This window comes from Rattus norvegicus, chromosome 5 (genome assembly GCF_021556685.1).
Source record: "Rattus norvegicus strain SHRSP/BbbUtx chromosome 5, alternate assembly SHRSP_T2T, whole genome shotgun sequence".
NCBI classification, from domain to species: domain Eukaryota; kingdom Metazoa; phylum Chordata; class Mammalia; order Rodentia; family Muridae; genus Rattus; species Rattus norvegicus.
In genome coordinates this window covers 155,076,251-155,089,148 of record NC_141538.1, presented here as the reverse complement: position 1 = coordinate 155,089,148, position 12,898 = coordinate 155,076,251, and the positions used below count along the sequence as shown (strand labels likewise).

The 12,898-nt window shown below is 55.6% G+C and overlaps 1 protein-coding gene across 6 annotated transcripts in view; it reads left to right on the top strand.

Annotated features, from left to right (window-relative positions):
* Positions 1-634: 634 nt before the first annotated feature.
* The window catches only part of Ephb2 (Eph receptor B2), a 181,342-nt gene continuing 169,078 nt past the window's right edge, over positions 635-12,898 (top strand). For 5 of the 6 annotated variants that reach the window (XM_087549395.1, XM_087549394.1, XM_087549393.1 and 2 more), the window contains exon 1: positions 651-855. In XM_087549395.1, the coding sequence (XP_087405521.1) occupies positions 795-855 (61 nt within the window). In that variant the 5' untranslated portion in view covers positions 651-794. 6 annotated transcript variants of the gene reach the window in all.

Here is a 12,898-nt window from a genome sequence, read left to right as displayed (position 1 = left end):
AACCCCGGGCCCGCGGGCGAGCGCCAAGGCCCACTCTCCCAGGCAGAGGCCCCAGCCCAACCCTAGAGCCTGGGAAAGCCGCCTGTTTTGTTCCCAGCTCCCCCCTTTCCCCCCTCATTCATTGCAGTTCAGTCCCTTTCGAAGCCGCAGGGACGCGGGTGGCAGGGCTCAAGCAAGGGGGTGGCACTCCCAGTCCTGACAGGTAGGGCCAGTCCCCCGGCTTTGGGCAGCCCCTTCTACGCTCTCCGCCCCCCCGCCCCGGGTCCCCTCTCTCTGCTCCTGTCAGCCGCGCCAGACGATCTCGGCTTTGCAGCATTCAATAAAAATTGAGAAACATTTGGGTTGAAATCGCTGCTTTATCTGGAGGAGCCACAGCGCCGGGAGAGACCACTGCTGCGCGGGGGGGAATCCGGGGTCCCGGACACCCGGGTGCGGGGGATCACAATGTTCCTACGCGGATGATGCTCCCTCTGAAGGGACACAAGAGAATTAGGAGACCATGCCTCGGGCGTGGTACGACCCGTGGATGCACCGGGCAAGGGCACAGGATTGGCAGTCCAACCCCGGCTCCCCCCACGCCCGCGGTTCAGGTGGGCCGTGCCCAGCGCTGGCGGAGCCCGGGTCCCCGTTCTGCCCGGGCTGGATGGCTCATTCTGCTGGCTGCGCGGCGGCGGCGGCTCGTGTGTGTGTGCGCCGCGCCCCGCCGCTCCCCGCCGGCCCCCCGAGCCCGGGGCGCGCGCTCCAGCCCGGGGGTCCCCGCGGCGCCGCGGCCCGAGGCTCCGGGCAGCGTAGCAATGGCCGTGCGCAGGCTGGGGGCCGCGCTGCTGCTGCTGCCGCTGCTAGCCGCCGTGGAAGGTGAGCGGGGATGGGGGCGGGGAGCGGCCGCCGCGGCCCCGGGTCGCCCCCTCACTCGGCCCCGCGGTCGCAAAGTTTGCCCGGGGGCCGGTGCGGGGCGCAGGTGGCCGCGGGGAGGTGTGGCCGGCGGCCACTGCTGGGGAGGACGCGGGGCCCCGCGGGCGCCCGGGGAGCGGCGGGCGCTGATTGACTGTGCCAGGAGGAGGCGAAGGGACCATCTTGCCGAGGCTTTGTAGCCAGCCCGGCGAGCGCCGCCCAGGGCTGGGGACTCTTACCACTGCGCGCCCGCCACCGAGGTCCCCGCATCCCCGCAGAGCCCGGCGCTGCCTCGGCACCGAGCTCAGGGGCGCGGGCCCGGCGCGCAGTGGGCGCTGCAAAGTTTGGCAGGGAGCGTTCCGAGGGAGGCACCGCGGCCGCGCCAAGGATTGGGGATCCCTGGCCGCGCCCCCTTGGATGCAGTCTGGGCCACCCGAAGAGCAGGGGCACCCGCGGAGTGGAGCGAAGCGCGCGTGTCCCCCACCGCCGCGTCCATGCCCGCCCGGTCGCTCGCGGCGTACAATGGGGTCCCCTCCCCAGCAGGACTGAGCGGGGGATGGGGCGATGGGCATCTTTCTTGCGCGCCGGGTTCTCTGGGTACCTCTGCGGGCCACCGCCCCGAGGGCGACAGAGCTCAGCGTGGAGTCTAGAGCCCCTAGAACTCTCCAGCTGCCGTCAGAGCCCCGACCAGATGCTTTGCCATGTGTTGTTGGCCTTGGCCTGGGTCTCAGGGCCTCTCCCCGAGGCCCCGCTCTGTGGTACCACCCGACCCCCCGGGGGCGGGAGTGGCTGCCAGGTGGTCGCAGCTCGCTGGCTTTGGAGGGAAAGTTGTTAGCGGGGGTCTGGGTGTGTCCACCAGGAATGGCTGGGCTGGTAGGACCAGGCGTGAATCCTAATAATGGTTCTCACGTGTACTGCGCTTTACAGTTTGCCAATCGCTTCAGTTTATGAAGTACTTTGCTCTCAGTGGTTTACAGCGTGCTGCACGGTTGACAAGGTACTTGAAGCCTTCTTTGCAAAGTGCTTGCCGGCCGACAATCCGTGTTGAATCCTTCAAGAGAAGTCTTCCGGGAAGCCAGATGGGTCGAATTTTTACTGTTTTTTTTTTTTTTAAACAAATAGGGAAACCGCGGGTTCAGAAAAATCCTGTCTCAGCCATAGCCATTGGGCGATAAAAATAGGCCCTGGGTCTGAGGTCTTTCAGACAACTGGCTGGGCTTTCTTACCCCTAAAGAGAGTGACCCTCTTCTAGGAGTGTGCCACCGAGGGCTTGAGGGGTGAGACACAGACTGCCCTCTTCTCGGGTCACTTTGGGAAGAAGCTGTGAGGGGTCCAGGCACAGCCACTCCAGGCATGGCGGGGGACCCCGTGCTATAACTTAGTTTCCCTCTCAGTAATGAGCATTTTAGTGACCGCAGTGCAGGGAGAAGGGGGGGTCCTTGGATGGCAGCCATAGTGTTTGGCACCAAGGCAGCTGTCCTCCGGCTCCTGCAGGATTTGGCGGCTGCCTGCGGTTTCCCAGAGTGGGGTGGCCAGGGCACTGAGGGTGCCACGGGCCCTGGGTGTGGAGGGCAGCCCTGGAGCCCGGCTGCTGGCGGGGAGCACCCTGGGATTTGGTTGGTGTACCACTCATTACTCCGGCTTTGGGGAAATGACTCATGTGCTGGCCCGCTATACGTTGGGATGTTTACAGTATTTTGGGGAGCTTGGCATAAATATTGCTCTTTAGGTTGCAGTCAGTGGGGCTGGAGGGGAAGAAAATTGGCCTCTCTTGCGCGTTTGAGAAGGCCCAAGTGTGTTTTTAATTACCGTGGGGTAGATGGAAGGGCCACGTCTGTCCAGCTCTGGCAAGTGGGTGGTTAGAATCTGGGGGGCCGTGGCCTGGCTGGGCCCTGGCCCTGGACACAGGCCTGGTTGGCAGTTGATGTCACAAGATGGGATGGCTGCCCGTTTGGGGGCAGGAATAGGAGGACACTAGAGAATTTAATTCATCATGATCCGCTCATATGGGACTGAGAGATGGTATGAGGTTGATCTCAGGGGGCTGCTTCTAGTTCTCTTGGGACCCCGGACCAGCTGCCTTCTCTGTAAGAGCCTCAGTTTCCCTAGGTAGGGCCTCCTCTGGCTATTCTCTGGCGGTTCTGTCATTATACATACCATCCCCAAATCGTTCTCCAAGCCTCCGTCTCTCCCTCTGTCACTTAAGGTGACCACACTAGCTGTCTCACACTGCGTGACTGTAACGATCACACTGGGTAGTGGATGGAGAACGAATCCAGCTACAAGAATTGAGTACGGGCTTTATGCCGAGAAGGCGGGATAGGTGTTACTGCCTATGGCCTATCTGGGGCACGTTTGGATTCTCCTAGGTGCAGCCCCATCTGTGGGACAGTATGGATACCAGAGACCAGGGAGGACAGCCCTTGCCTCTAGCATCCAGAGCTATGAGGCCACTACTGCCTGCCTTCCTTTCTCTTCTGGCTTGCTCTGTCTCCCAGCCCCTCACGGGGCTGCCCCTGAACATTATAGCCTAAGGATTTCCAGCTCCAGCCTGTGGAATGCTTGAGAGGAGATGGGGTGCACGTGCATGTGCGCACGCATGTGTGTGTGCTGGGGAGTGGTTCCCCCAGCAAGAGTGGTGAGCATAGTCTCGCCCAAACCACAAGACCCCCCCCCACCACTCCAGGAAAAGCAAAGTGTTGAACATCTGGAGCTAGGCCCAGGGACACATCTGACAGAGGATGGTGGCCGACTCACTACTAGATGGAACGTGAAAGCTGAGGTCTCCCCTTCACAGCCCTGCATCTGCTCTCCAAATATTGATGGTGCTCCCTTTTGGCTGGGTGGTGCTGGACCCTGGGGCCAGCAAGGAGACAGGGGACAGGCTGACAGAGAAAATAGTTGGCAAGAGCCGATGTGTGAAGTGTGTCCCCAAGCACTGCCAGAAGGAAGTTGAGGGCCACCTGGGGGTGCAGTTTGGGCTGGGAAAGGGTTGTTTCCTCTTTTATGGTTCTAGCCTGCGGTTCATTTTCTCACTCCCCACTCTCCCGGCAATGAACTTTCTTAGCCACCTGGCGTTTTTTTTTTTTTTTTTTTTTTTTTTTTTTTTTTTTTTTTTTTACAGATTGGTCTCTTCAGAGTTGAGGCGGTTGACTTTGGGACTGTGAGGATGAGGAAAATGTTGCCAGGCAAGCCAGCAGCATATGGAAAGGTCCGGGAGCCAGATGATCTGGCATTTCCTTGGGTGTGACCTAAGGGAGTGTGCCTCGAGGGCACCAGTGTGAGCTGAGACTTAGAAGGAACCCGAGGCAGATGCCGAAGGGCTGGGGTGGAAGAGTAAGATGCTGAGGGAAATGGAGAAGGAGCCATGGACGGTTCTTGAGCTGTTTATTGAGGGACCTAGCCAGATTTGTGTTTGGAAAGGTGGATGACGTCAGTGATTGGGGATGCTGAGAATATCCAGATTTGATATTCTTCCTGCACAGGAAGGCCGGCGCTCTGGACTGTGAGTTCCCTGAAGGTGCAGACCCCCTGGACCATTTGAATATCTGCAGTTATGGTACATAGAGCTGCTCAAACGCCAGTTTCCAAGAGGCCTTCACTGACTGTATTTGCTACTTTGTATTTTACCAGTTCCTTTTTGACTTTGTAACAACCGTAGTGGTTTCCTTGTTTCATGGTGCCTGGCCCTGAGCACCATGAACTTCAGGAGGCAGTGACTCAAGCTGCTGTGTTGGCTGTGGCATCCCAGCATGCAGAGCTGCTTGCCGATACCCAGGGCACTCAGGGACAAGTGTGCAGTCAGTTATCACAGTCAATGGATGGAGGGCTGAGTGAGTGGGCCTGGGACAAGCATGGGAAGAAAAGGACTGGGGAAACCAAGGAAGCCTTCCTGGAGGGGGAGACTCTGGGGATGGTTCACACAGGGCTGGAAGGAAATGTTTTGAGTGTGTGAGGCAGAACAGTTTAGCCAAAAGACCACCCAGACCCTTTCTGATGAGGACTGGGAGCTTCATATGCCCCAAGCCTTGGTGAATATGGGGTAAATTTACAGTTCCTGTGTGGGGTTGGCTTTTCTCTTTCTCACTTCAGAGGAGGTAGCTTTTGTGTATGTCTTAGGGAAATCAAAGCTTCACTTTAAACCCCAGCACTGGAGAGTTCTTATCAGATGGACCTGTTCTCTCATCCACCCATCCATACATCTATCCATCTATCTTCTGTCCATCTGCCTTCATGGTTGCCCTCCCTACGTCCATCCATCACTCATCCATCCATCCACCCATCCATCCATCTCCAGGGGCAGATGGTGCGTAGGAAACAGAGTCTGACTGTGGGGGAGAAAATTGCCTGCTGACTTCATAGGAATGTAAGTGGAGACAGTCTACTAGAGCCATGGATCTGGGTTTGAATGGGAGCACTACATGCTGTGTGGCCTGGGATAAGATGCTCACACTCTCTGGACTTTATCTCCTATGGTTTGCTTGGCAGACACTCAGCATAGAGGGGATGCTGCTTTGGGTCCATGGCTCCTTCCCTTGGCTTGCCTGTAGTGTCGTCTGTGATGATTGGGCTGGGCTGTACCTGTCTACTTAGCGTACAATCCTCTGTCCTGGCTCCATTCCACAGGTGCCTTGCTCCCCCAGCCCTGGGACAGCGCTCTACATATGAATGGATTCAGGCATCCCTATGTTGTACAGTTGTGGGATGCCCTCAGAATCTCAGACTACCCATAGTTCTGCACTCTAGTCACTCTGAGCCGGCCATAAAACCCTAGCTGGGATTCTCCCTACCTCTGGAGTCTAACAGCAGTGTGTCTTTCTGTCCTGCTACAGTGCTAGTGTCTCCTGCAGGTTGTCCTTGCTGTCTCTGACCCCTTGATTGAAGTGTCCTGGTAAAGACACCTCAATAGTTCTCTGGGCACTCATGCTAGTCTCAGACTAGCTCCATAGTCAAGAAAGACCTTGAACTCCTGGTCCTCCTGTCTCTCTCTCCCACTTGCTGGGATTACAGTTGTCCGCCATCACGCCAGTTTTATGGGGTGCTAAGGATTGAATCCAGGGCCTTTTGCATGATAGGCAAGTATGCTAGCCAGGAACTGAGTCACATCCCCAGTCTCCTCTGGGCATCTTTAAGGATCCTCAGCCCAAGCTCCTGTCAAGTCTGCTCGCCCAGAGTTCACCTGTGAGCTTTGGTGGAGCAAGTTCCTTGTACAAAGAAAGACCCCCACAAGAAGGGTGGGAGGAACCTGAGGGTGGAGCTCACTGGTAACTGAAGTCTTAGGCCTAGAAGGAGGGGCCCTGGGCTTCTGTCCAGGTTGAAGGGTGTAGATGAGGTTCGAGTTCCTGATCTGCATCCTGATCTGCCTCTGTCAGTTTTGTGAGTGGGGAGCAAGGTGGATGGAATCTGTGTTTTAAACACCCTTCTGGTCTTTCTATGGGCTAGTAACACTTGTTCCCAGTGACCTGAGATACAACCGGGGACTCCTGGGAGAGAAGGACCACCAGGAGGAATCTGGGAAATGATATGTATGCATCAGGGCCTATGCCCACCCCGGCACCTCCTGGTGGCTGCCGGATAGGAGGAGGCCAGGCAGGCGGGCGGGCAGGAGGGCGGGAGAGTGGGAGGGAAGAATGTTTGTTCAGCTCCAAGGGGTGGGGTGGCCCTTGGTGCAGCACCTGGAAGCTTCCTGATTGGCATCAGGGAGGCAAGACTGATAAGGCCTTGAAAAGGTTTTAGGGCCTTTTAAAGCAGCTGCCTTCCGGAAGGTGGGGGAGGGGAACTCCTGTGTCACCTGGGGCTTGCTGAGGCCACTGAAGCCTGGGCCTCATTAGGTGAGCATCCCGGGGCCACCTGTTTTCCCCTTCCTCCCACCCACCCCTGTATCCCCCGGAGTAGGTGTACCTACTCCCTCCGAAGGCTACCGTCTTTCCTACTCTGTGGTCTTAAGCCAGCAGTGTACTCAGCCTCAGTTTCCTTGTTTGTAAGGGACAGCCAGGACCTGCTGGATGCACTGTGAGGTTTTAAGTGAGAGCCAGAGTACAGGTCCCGACTGGCAGAGAAACCTGACACTCAGCCATGCCCAGCTTCATTTGGTGGCATAACTGAGATGTGAATACCCTCTCCCCCAGGTCCCTCCCTCAACCCTACCCCTGTCCTGTAAGCAGCATATGTTTGTTCAAACACACACACACACACACACACACACACACACACACACACACGCACACACACGCACACAGAGTGCTATATATAGAGTCACACCATCCCTTCCTGTGTGTCCTCAGGCTGGTCGCTCACCCTCTCTGAGTGTTAGTTCTGTACTCCTGAGGTGGTTGTGGGAACTGACACCCTCCCTGGAGGAGAAGTCGGTGAGCTGGGTGAGCCTCGGGTGTGAGTAAACAGTACAAAGCTGCAGTGGCTGGATCCCAGTCAGCAGCCAAGCTCAGAGTGGAGGAACGTAGGTGCTGATTCACTCAGTCCTCAGTCTCAGTGCTCCCCTGGCCCTGCCCTCCCCTGCAGGGGAACAGCAGAGACAGGTAAGGCCTGTGTTCTAGAGCTGGGTTTTACTGATCCTTGCTGAGGGTAAGAGGTCCCTCAGCCTGTCTTTGAGGGCTTTCCTCAAAGGCCTTGCCCTAGTTTAACTCCCCCCCCCATTTCCTCAAACCCTTCCCCCATCGCCCCTCAGAATCCCCCAGATTCTCCATGGTCACACCCCACTTTTGGCCCAGTGCCTGCCTGGTTTCCATGAAAAGGTGCCGGTGGCTGTGATCGACTGCAAACCTTGCTGAGCCTGTCTGTCTGTCCTACAGGTTCGCAGTGGCTATGTGGCCACATTCATTTGACAGATGAGTGAGAGGAAACCCAGAAACTGACCGTCCTGGGGACACCCAGAGAATGGCAAGGTCGGGTCTAACTGGGTGTGGGTGGCACTGGGGGACCCTGTCCTCTCCAGCTGCTTCCGGAACAGAGCTTGATGCTCTCAGAGAGGCTTGGCTCTGGCCAGGGTCTCTGAGGCAGCTGTCCAGCCTCCACCTCCATCAGCATCCTGAGATAATATAGGGGGGAGTGTTCTGGAACTCACAAACCTGCCATAAAAAGGCAATCTCTGTGCTAATGGTCAGAATAACGTCGTAAGTCAGACAAATCGGATGTTAACTCTGGGTGCTGTGGGGGCTGAGGGGAAGGAAGTGCCTCTGCCGAGGTCAGGGACTATGAAGATGTTGTGAGAAGGCTTCTGATAGGAATGGAGAGCCAGGAGTTCTGAGTGTGCCATGACCACCCTCCAAGGGGGCAGGAGCCAACGGGCCCACTTCAGAGATGGGGAAACTGAGGCCTGAGAGAAAAATATACCTGTCCAAGGTCAGTGCCTTGATGTAACTGGGCCTCTCCACAGGCCCCAGAAGTCTCCATTCTCATTGAGTGCTTAGCCAACATTTAGAAGGATAGTGTGTTATAGAAAAATTCCTGATTCAGGCTTCTCTGAAAGTCAGTCTGGCTTCTCAGGCCCACTTCTCCACATGACTGATTCGCAGCCACCTCCTCAGATTCCCCAAGTACTGGGTGACTCGCCACTACCTTATAGAACTATTGGTATAGCCCTCCAGGCTCTTCAGGTCCAGGTGGACCCTTGAGTCTGGCTCAGACTCTGTGTAGACCTAAGACAGAACCTAAAGGCCTCCCGGACCTTGGTTGCCTCTTCTATGACCTGGGTCAGGACCCTTCAGTGCTCAAGTTCAGGGCCAGGTACAGGCCACGAGTCATGGAGAACACTACAGAAGCACATCTGTGGTCGGCTGCTGAGTAACAAGCCTCTCTAGCTCCTGGCCCAGAGAGGAGTGATTCAGGGCTTATTCTCCAGCAGGTTGATAGCTTTGGGAGGTATTCTGCTTCACACAGTGTCAGCCAGGATCCTTGTGGAGAAAGGGACTCAGCCATGAGACTGGGCATGCCAACATGGCCTGGGAGACACCGCCTCACACACACCTCAATGTTTCTCACCCATCACCCAACACTGAGTTCCTCAGAGGACAAAGCAGAGCCTCAGACTTTTTCCTTTCTTTCTCTGCCATGCTAAGGATATACCAAGGTTTCATGTATGTTAGGCAAGTGCTTTACGGAACTACATGCTCTGCCCGTGTAAGACTTGTAGTTTTAGTAAAAAACACAAATAAGATTATGCACACAATTTATTGTATGTGAGTGTGGGCATGCATGTGTCATGGCATGTTTGTGGAGGTCAGAGGAGTGGGAGCGGGGTGGGGGGGTTCTCACTTTCCACCCAAGGTCCTGGGGATCGAACTCAGGACATCAGACTTGTGTGGGGGAAACTCTGTTACCCACTGAATCATCTCAGCCACTTGGATTTTCAGGGGCCGGGTCTCACTCTGTAGCCCAGGCTAACTTCACATTGGTGACAATCCTCCTGCTTCAGCCTCCCGCCTGCTGAGATTATAAGCAAGCTCCAACACCCCCAGTCTCCGTATAAGACTTCAAGAAAAGTAAGGAGCTGGCAGCACATCCCAAAGCCGGGTCAGGCTGGTCATTCTCTGTTCAGGCCTTAAAGAGGCCCCTTCCTTGTCAGAGACTTGACCTTCTGCTTAACTGCAGTAATAGCTTCCCCACCAAAGCGCATGTCAGAGCTCTGGGCATTCTCCCATCTCATGCCATGACTGGTACGTCTCTCTGTATGCTCTGGGCTACCCTTTGCTCCAGATTTTGATCGAGGCTGACAAGGGAGCAGATGGGCCTTGTGTTCTTCGGGGTAAGGGCATTTAGACGACCACTTTACAGACAGTTTATTCCACACCGTGGATAGCCCCGGGATAGAGGCAACAGGAAGCCAGGAGGCCACCCTCTCCACTCCAGCCCAGCACGCTCTCTCTGTACCTTCCCAGTGTAATCTGTCCTGAGCAAGCCGGGGCTCTCTCTCACCTTGTGACTCAAGGCCAAGTTGCTTCCTGACAGGTGTAAAATCAGGAACCTCCGTACTAGTGAGGGCAGCCAGGGACAAACTTATTCAAGACCCGTTGTGAGGTTTGAGGTCAAAGAAGAAGGCTTTGGGCTGGTCGCATGGAATTAGGTCCTGGGATAGGTGGCTTCACTTCGGCCTCAGTTTCCCTAGGAGTCGTAATTTCAGCCACCTCCTGATATTTGTGTCAAAACGCAACCGTAGACTTCATTCGACTTTAAAAGAATCTGAGGTGTGACTGTGACCGTCCTTCTTGCTGTGGTCAGGGGCTAGTACGTGCCCAGGGGGGCAAGGGAGGATGGGAAAGGTTTGGATGTGGTTCCTCGGCTGCTGGGAAATCTACTTTTATAGCACAGGGAGAGGAGTACATGTGGTGACATGGATACCTCTCTGGCATCACCCACGGAGACCCAGTGGAGAGTGGGCCAGGCAATGTAGTAGTGAGAGTTTATGTTACATTTATGACAGGCAAGAAATACGGCTCCTATCTGCTGCCTACATGGGAGATCACGTTTCAAGTCACACAGATAATAAATCACAAGGGTCCTAGTTAGAGACCCCAGACCCAGAAACTGGCCCGGCTTGTGATCTAGTGTGGGCAGTTCAAGTTGGCGGGACAGTGGCGCCCCAGGGAGTGCCCAAGTCCTGTCTAAAGACGGCAGGTGCCGTTCACCCCTGACCCATTTTCCCCCTGTGGGAGTTGGGGCTCAGTCTTGCTTATGATCTGCGAAGTTTGTGTTTGTGGGGAAACAGTCGTAGGTACTGCTGTACTGTATGTGAAGCTATGGTCTTCATGCTTGCATAGCAAGCACTGTGCGGTCTGAGCTGTCTTCCCAGCACCTGGAGGAGGTGACTCCTCAGATATTCCAAAAGTGTAGGCACACTCGAAGTGTGAGGCCGGTGCTGAGGCCTATGAACGCACTGCGTACTGGGACTGCGGGTAGGAGTCCCGTGTGTGTGTGTGTGTGTGTGTGTGTGTGTGTGTGTGTGTGTGTGTGTGCTGGAGAGCAGAAGCTGCCAAGCACAGGGGCGGGTTGCAAGCTGCCCAGCCCCAGCAGGGAGAGCGTGAGGTCAACATTCCCATTATGGCGACGACATATGTCCACAGCACCAACTTGTCACTTGGCCCGAGTCCATGGGAAGCCGGAAGGACAAAAAGCATCTGAAACGTGTAAGTGGGGCGAAAGCGGCTTAGAGCACAGTGGGACTCGACCCTCCTGAATGGGCCTTCTCCGCCTCTCCTGGGAGGCAGGGCCTGGGAACAGCTCTGCCAGAGCCCAAGGGGCCCTTTTGGAACCCACAAAAAGCTGGGGCCCGGGGGAGTCCGCTCAAGTCAGGGCCCTGGCTGTGACATCCTCTTGCTTGTGCCCGTCAGCATCAGCTGTCACGACTCACAGCCTCAGATGGCAGCTCCTGTGGCTCCGGGAAAGCAGTGGAAAAAGACTTCAGAGCAGCTGAGGAGCCCCCAGCACTTGGGACACCCTTGGACTAGTCCCTTCAGGAGCCAGATGAGGCCAGACCCCTGACCTGGGTCTAGGGGATCCAGGAGGTCCAGGGAAGAGCCTGCTCTTTGAGAGGAAGGCAGAGTGGAGTTCCTGTCCTTGTTTGTCCACTCTGTCACCAAAGAACTCACTGGGCAACCAAAGATGACTTTGAGTTTCTGATCCTCCTGCCTCCACCTCCCAAGTGCTGGGATTTTTGGTGTGCACCATCAGGCTTAGTTTGTGCAGTGTGGGACATCAAACCCAAGGGTTCGTGCACGTTAGGCAGACACTCTGCACTGAGTTACACCCCCAGCTGTCGGATCAGCCTCTTTAGTTTTTTGCCCATACATGAGAGTAAGAACCCCCATCTGCCCTCCCCCGCTCCAGGTGCTAATGGGGAGCAGAAGAGAAAAGTCTCCGTCTTACCAAACCTTGCCTGATCTCAGTCTCTCTGCTCGGTTATGAGCAGCAGCAGTAATGACAGAAGCAGCTTGGGTTATCTGAGGGTAGACGTGCCGAAGGGCAGCCGCTAGGGCCGGTGTTGTTACATCCTATAGATTGAACAGTGAAGTTAGGCATGATAGCTCTCAGACCTGTAAGCCCAGTACTGGGGAGTCTGGGGCAGGGACATTGGTGTATATTTGAGATCAGCCTGGAGAGGGTCAGTGAGAGGGGCTGAGTGGATCAGAACCTGATGCTAAGCCTGACCATGGGAGTTTGGTCCCTGTGCCCACATGGTGGAAAGAGAGAGCCTTTGCCGTTCACTCACAAGCCATGGAATGCATGTGCACACGCACAAGTGTGCACACACATACATAAAGTACATGTAATAATAAAAAGTACTTTGAAAATGAGGCTTGAAGGAGGTAAGTGATTACTCACAGACCTTGGCCAGGGAAGGTGGGACTGGACCCAGACTCACCAGCTGTGAGGTCGGTGGAAAGGTGGATAGTCTCGCTTTCAAATACCTCAAAGCGATTTCTCGGTTAGTTTATGTGCACTGGTGTTTTGCCTGCACCTTTGTCCATTTTAGGGGTGACAGATCACTTAGAGCTGGATTACAGACAGTTGTGAGCTGCCTTGTGGGTGCTGGGAATTGAACCTGCATCCTCTGGAAGAGCAGCAGCCAGTGCTCTTAACCGGCGAGCCATCCCTCCAGCCCCACTTTTAAATATTTTATAAACCTCCATACAGCTGTGGCCCACACCAACTACCATGAGGACGTCTGTCATCTGTGTCACATTCTTTAGATAGAGAGGGGTGTGTGTGTGTGTGTGTGTGTGTGTGTGTGTGTGTGCGTGCGCGCGCACACGTGTTTCTGGGGTGGAAACAGAGCCTTATACTTGCTAGGCAAGTGCTCTGCCACTGAGCTACTCTTATCAAGTTTTTTTACCCATTTTATCCCCGCATTAAACTTGCGGTACCTACAGTATTGTTTCCTATTCATCCTGGCTGCACTCCCCTCACCCCCCACACTACCCCCTCCTCCCACCCCAACTCTGGCGTCTCCCAGCCAGGTATTAAGGACAAGCTTGTGTATCTCCTCCTATCTGGA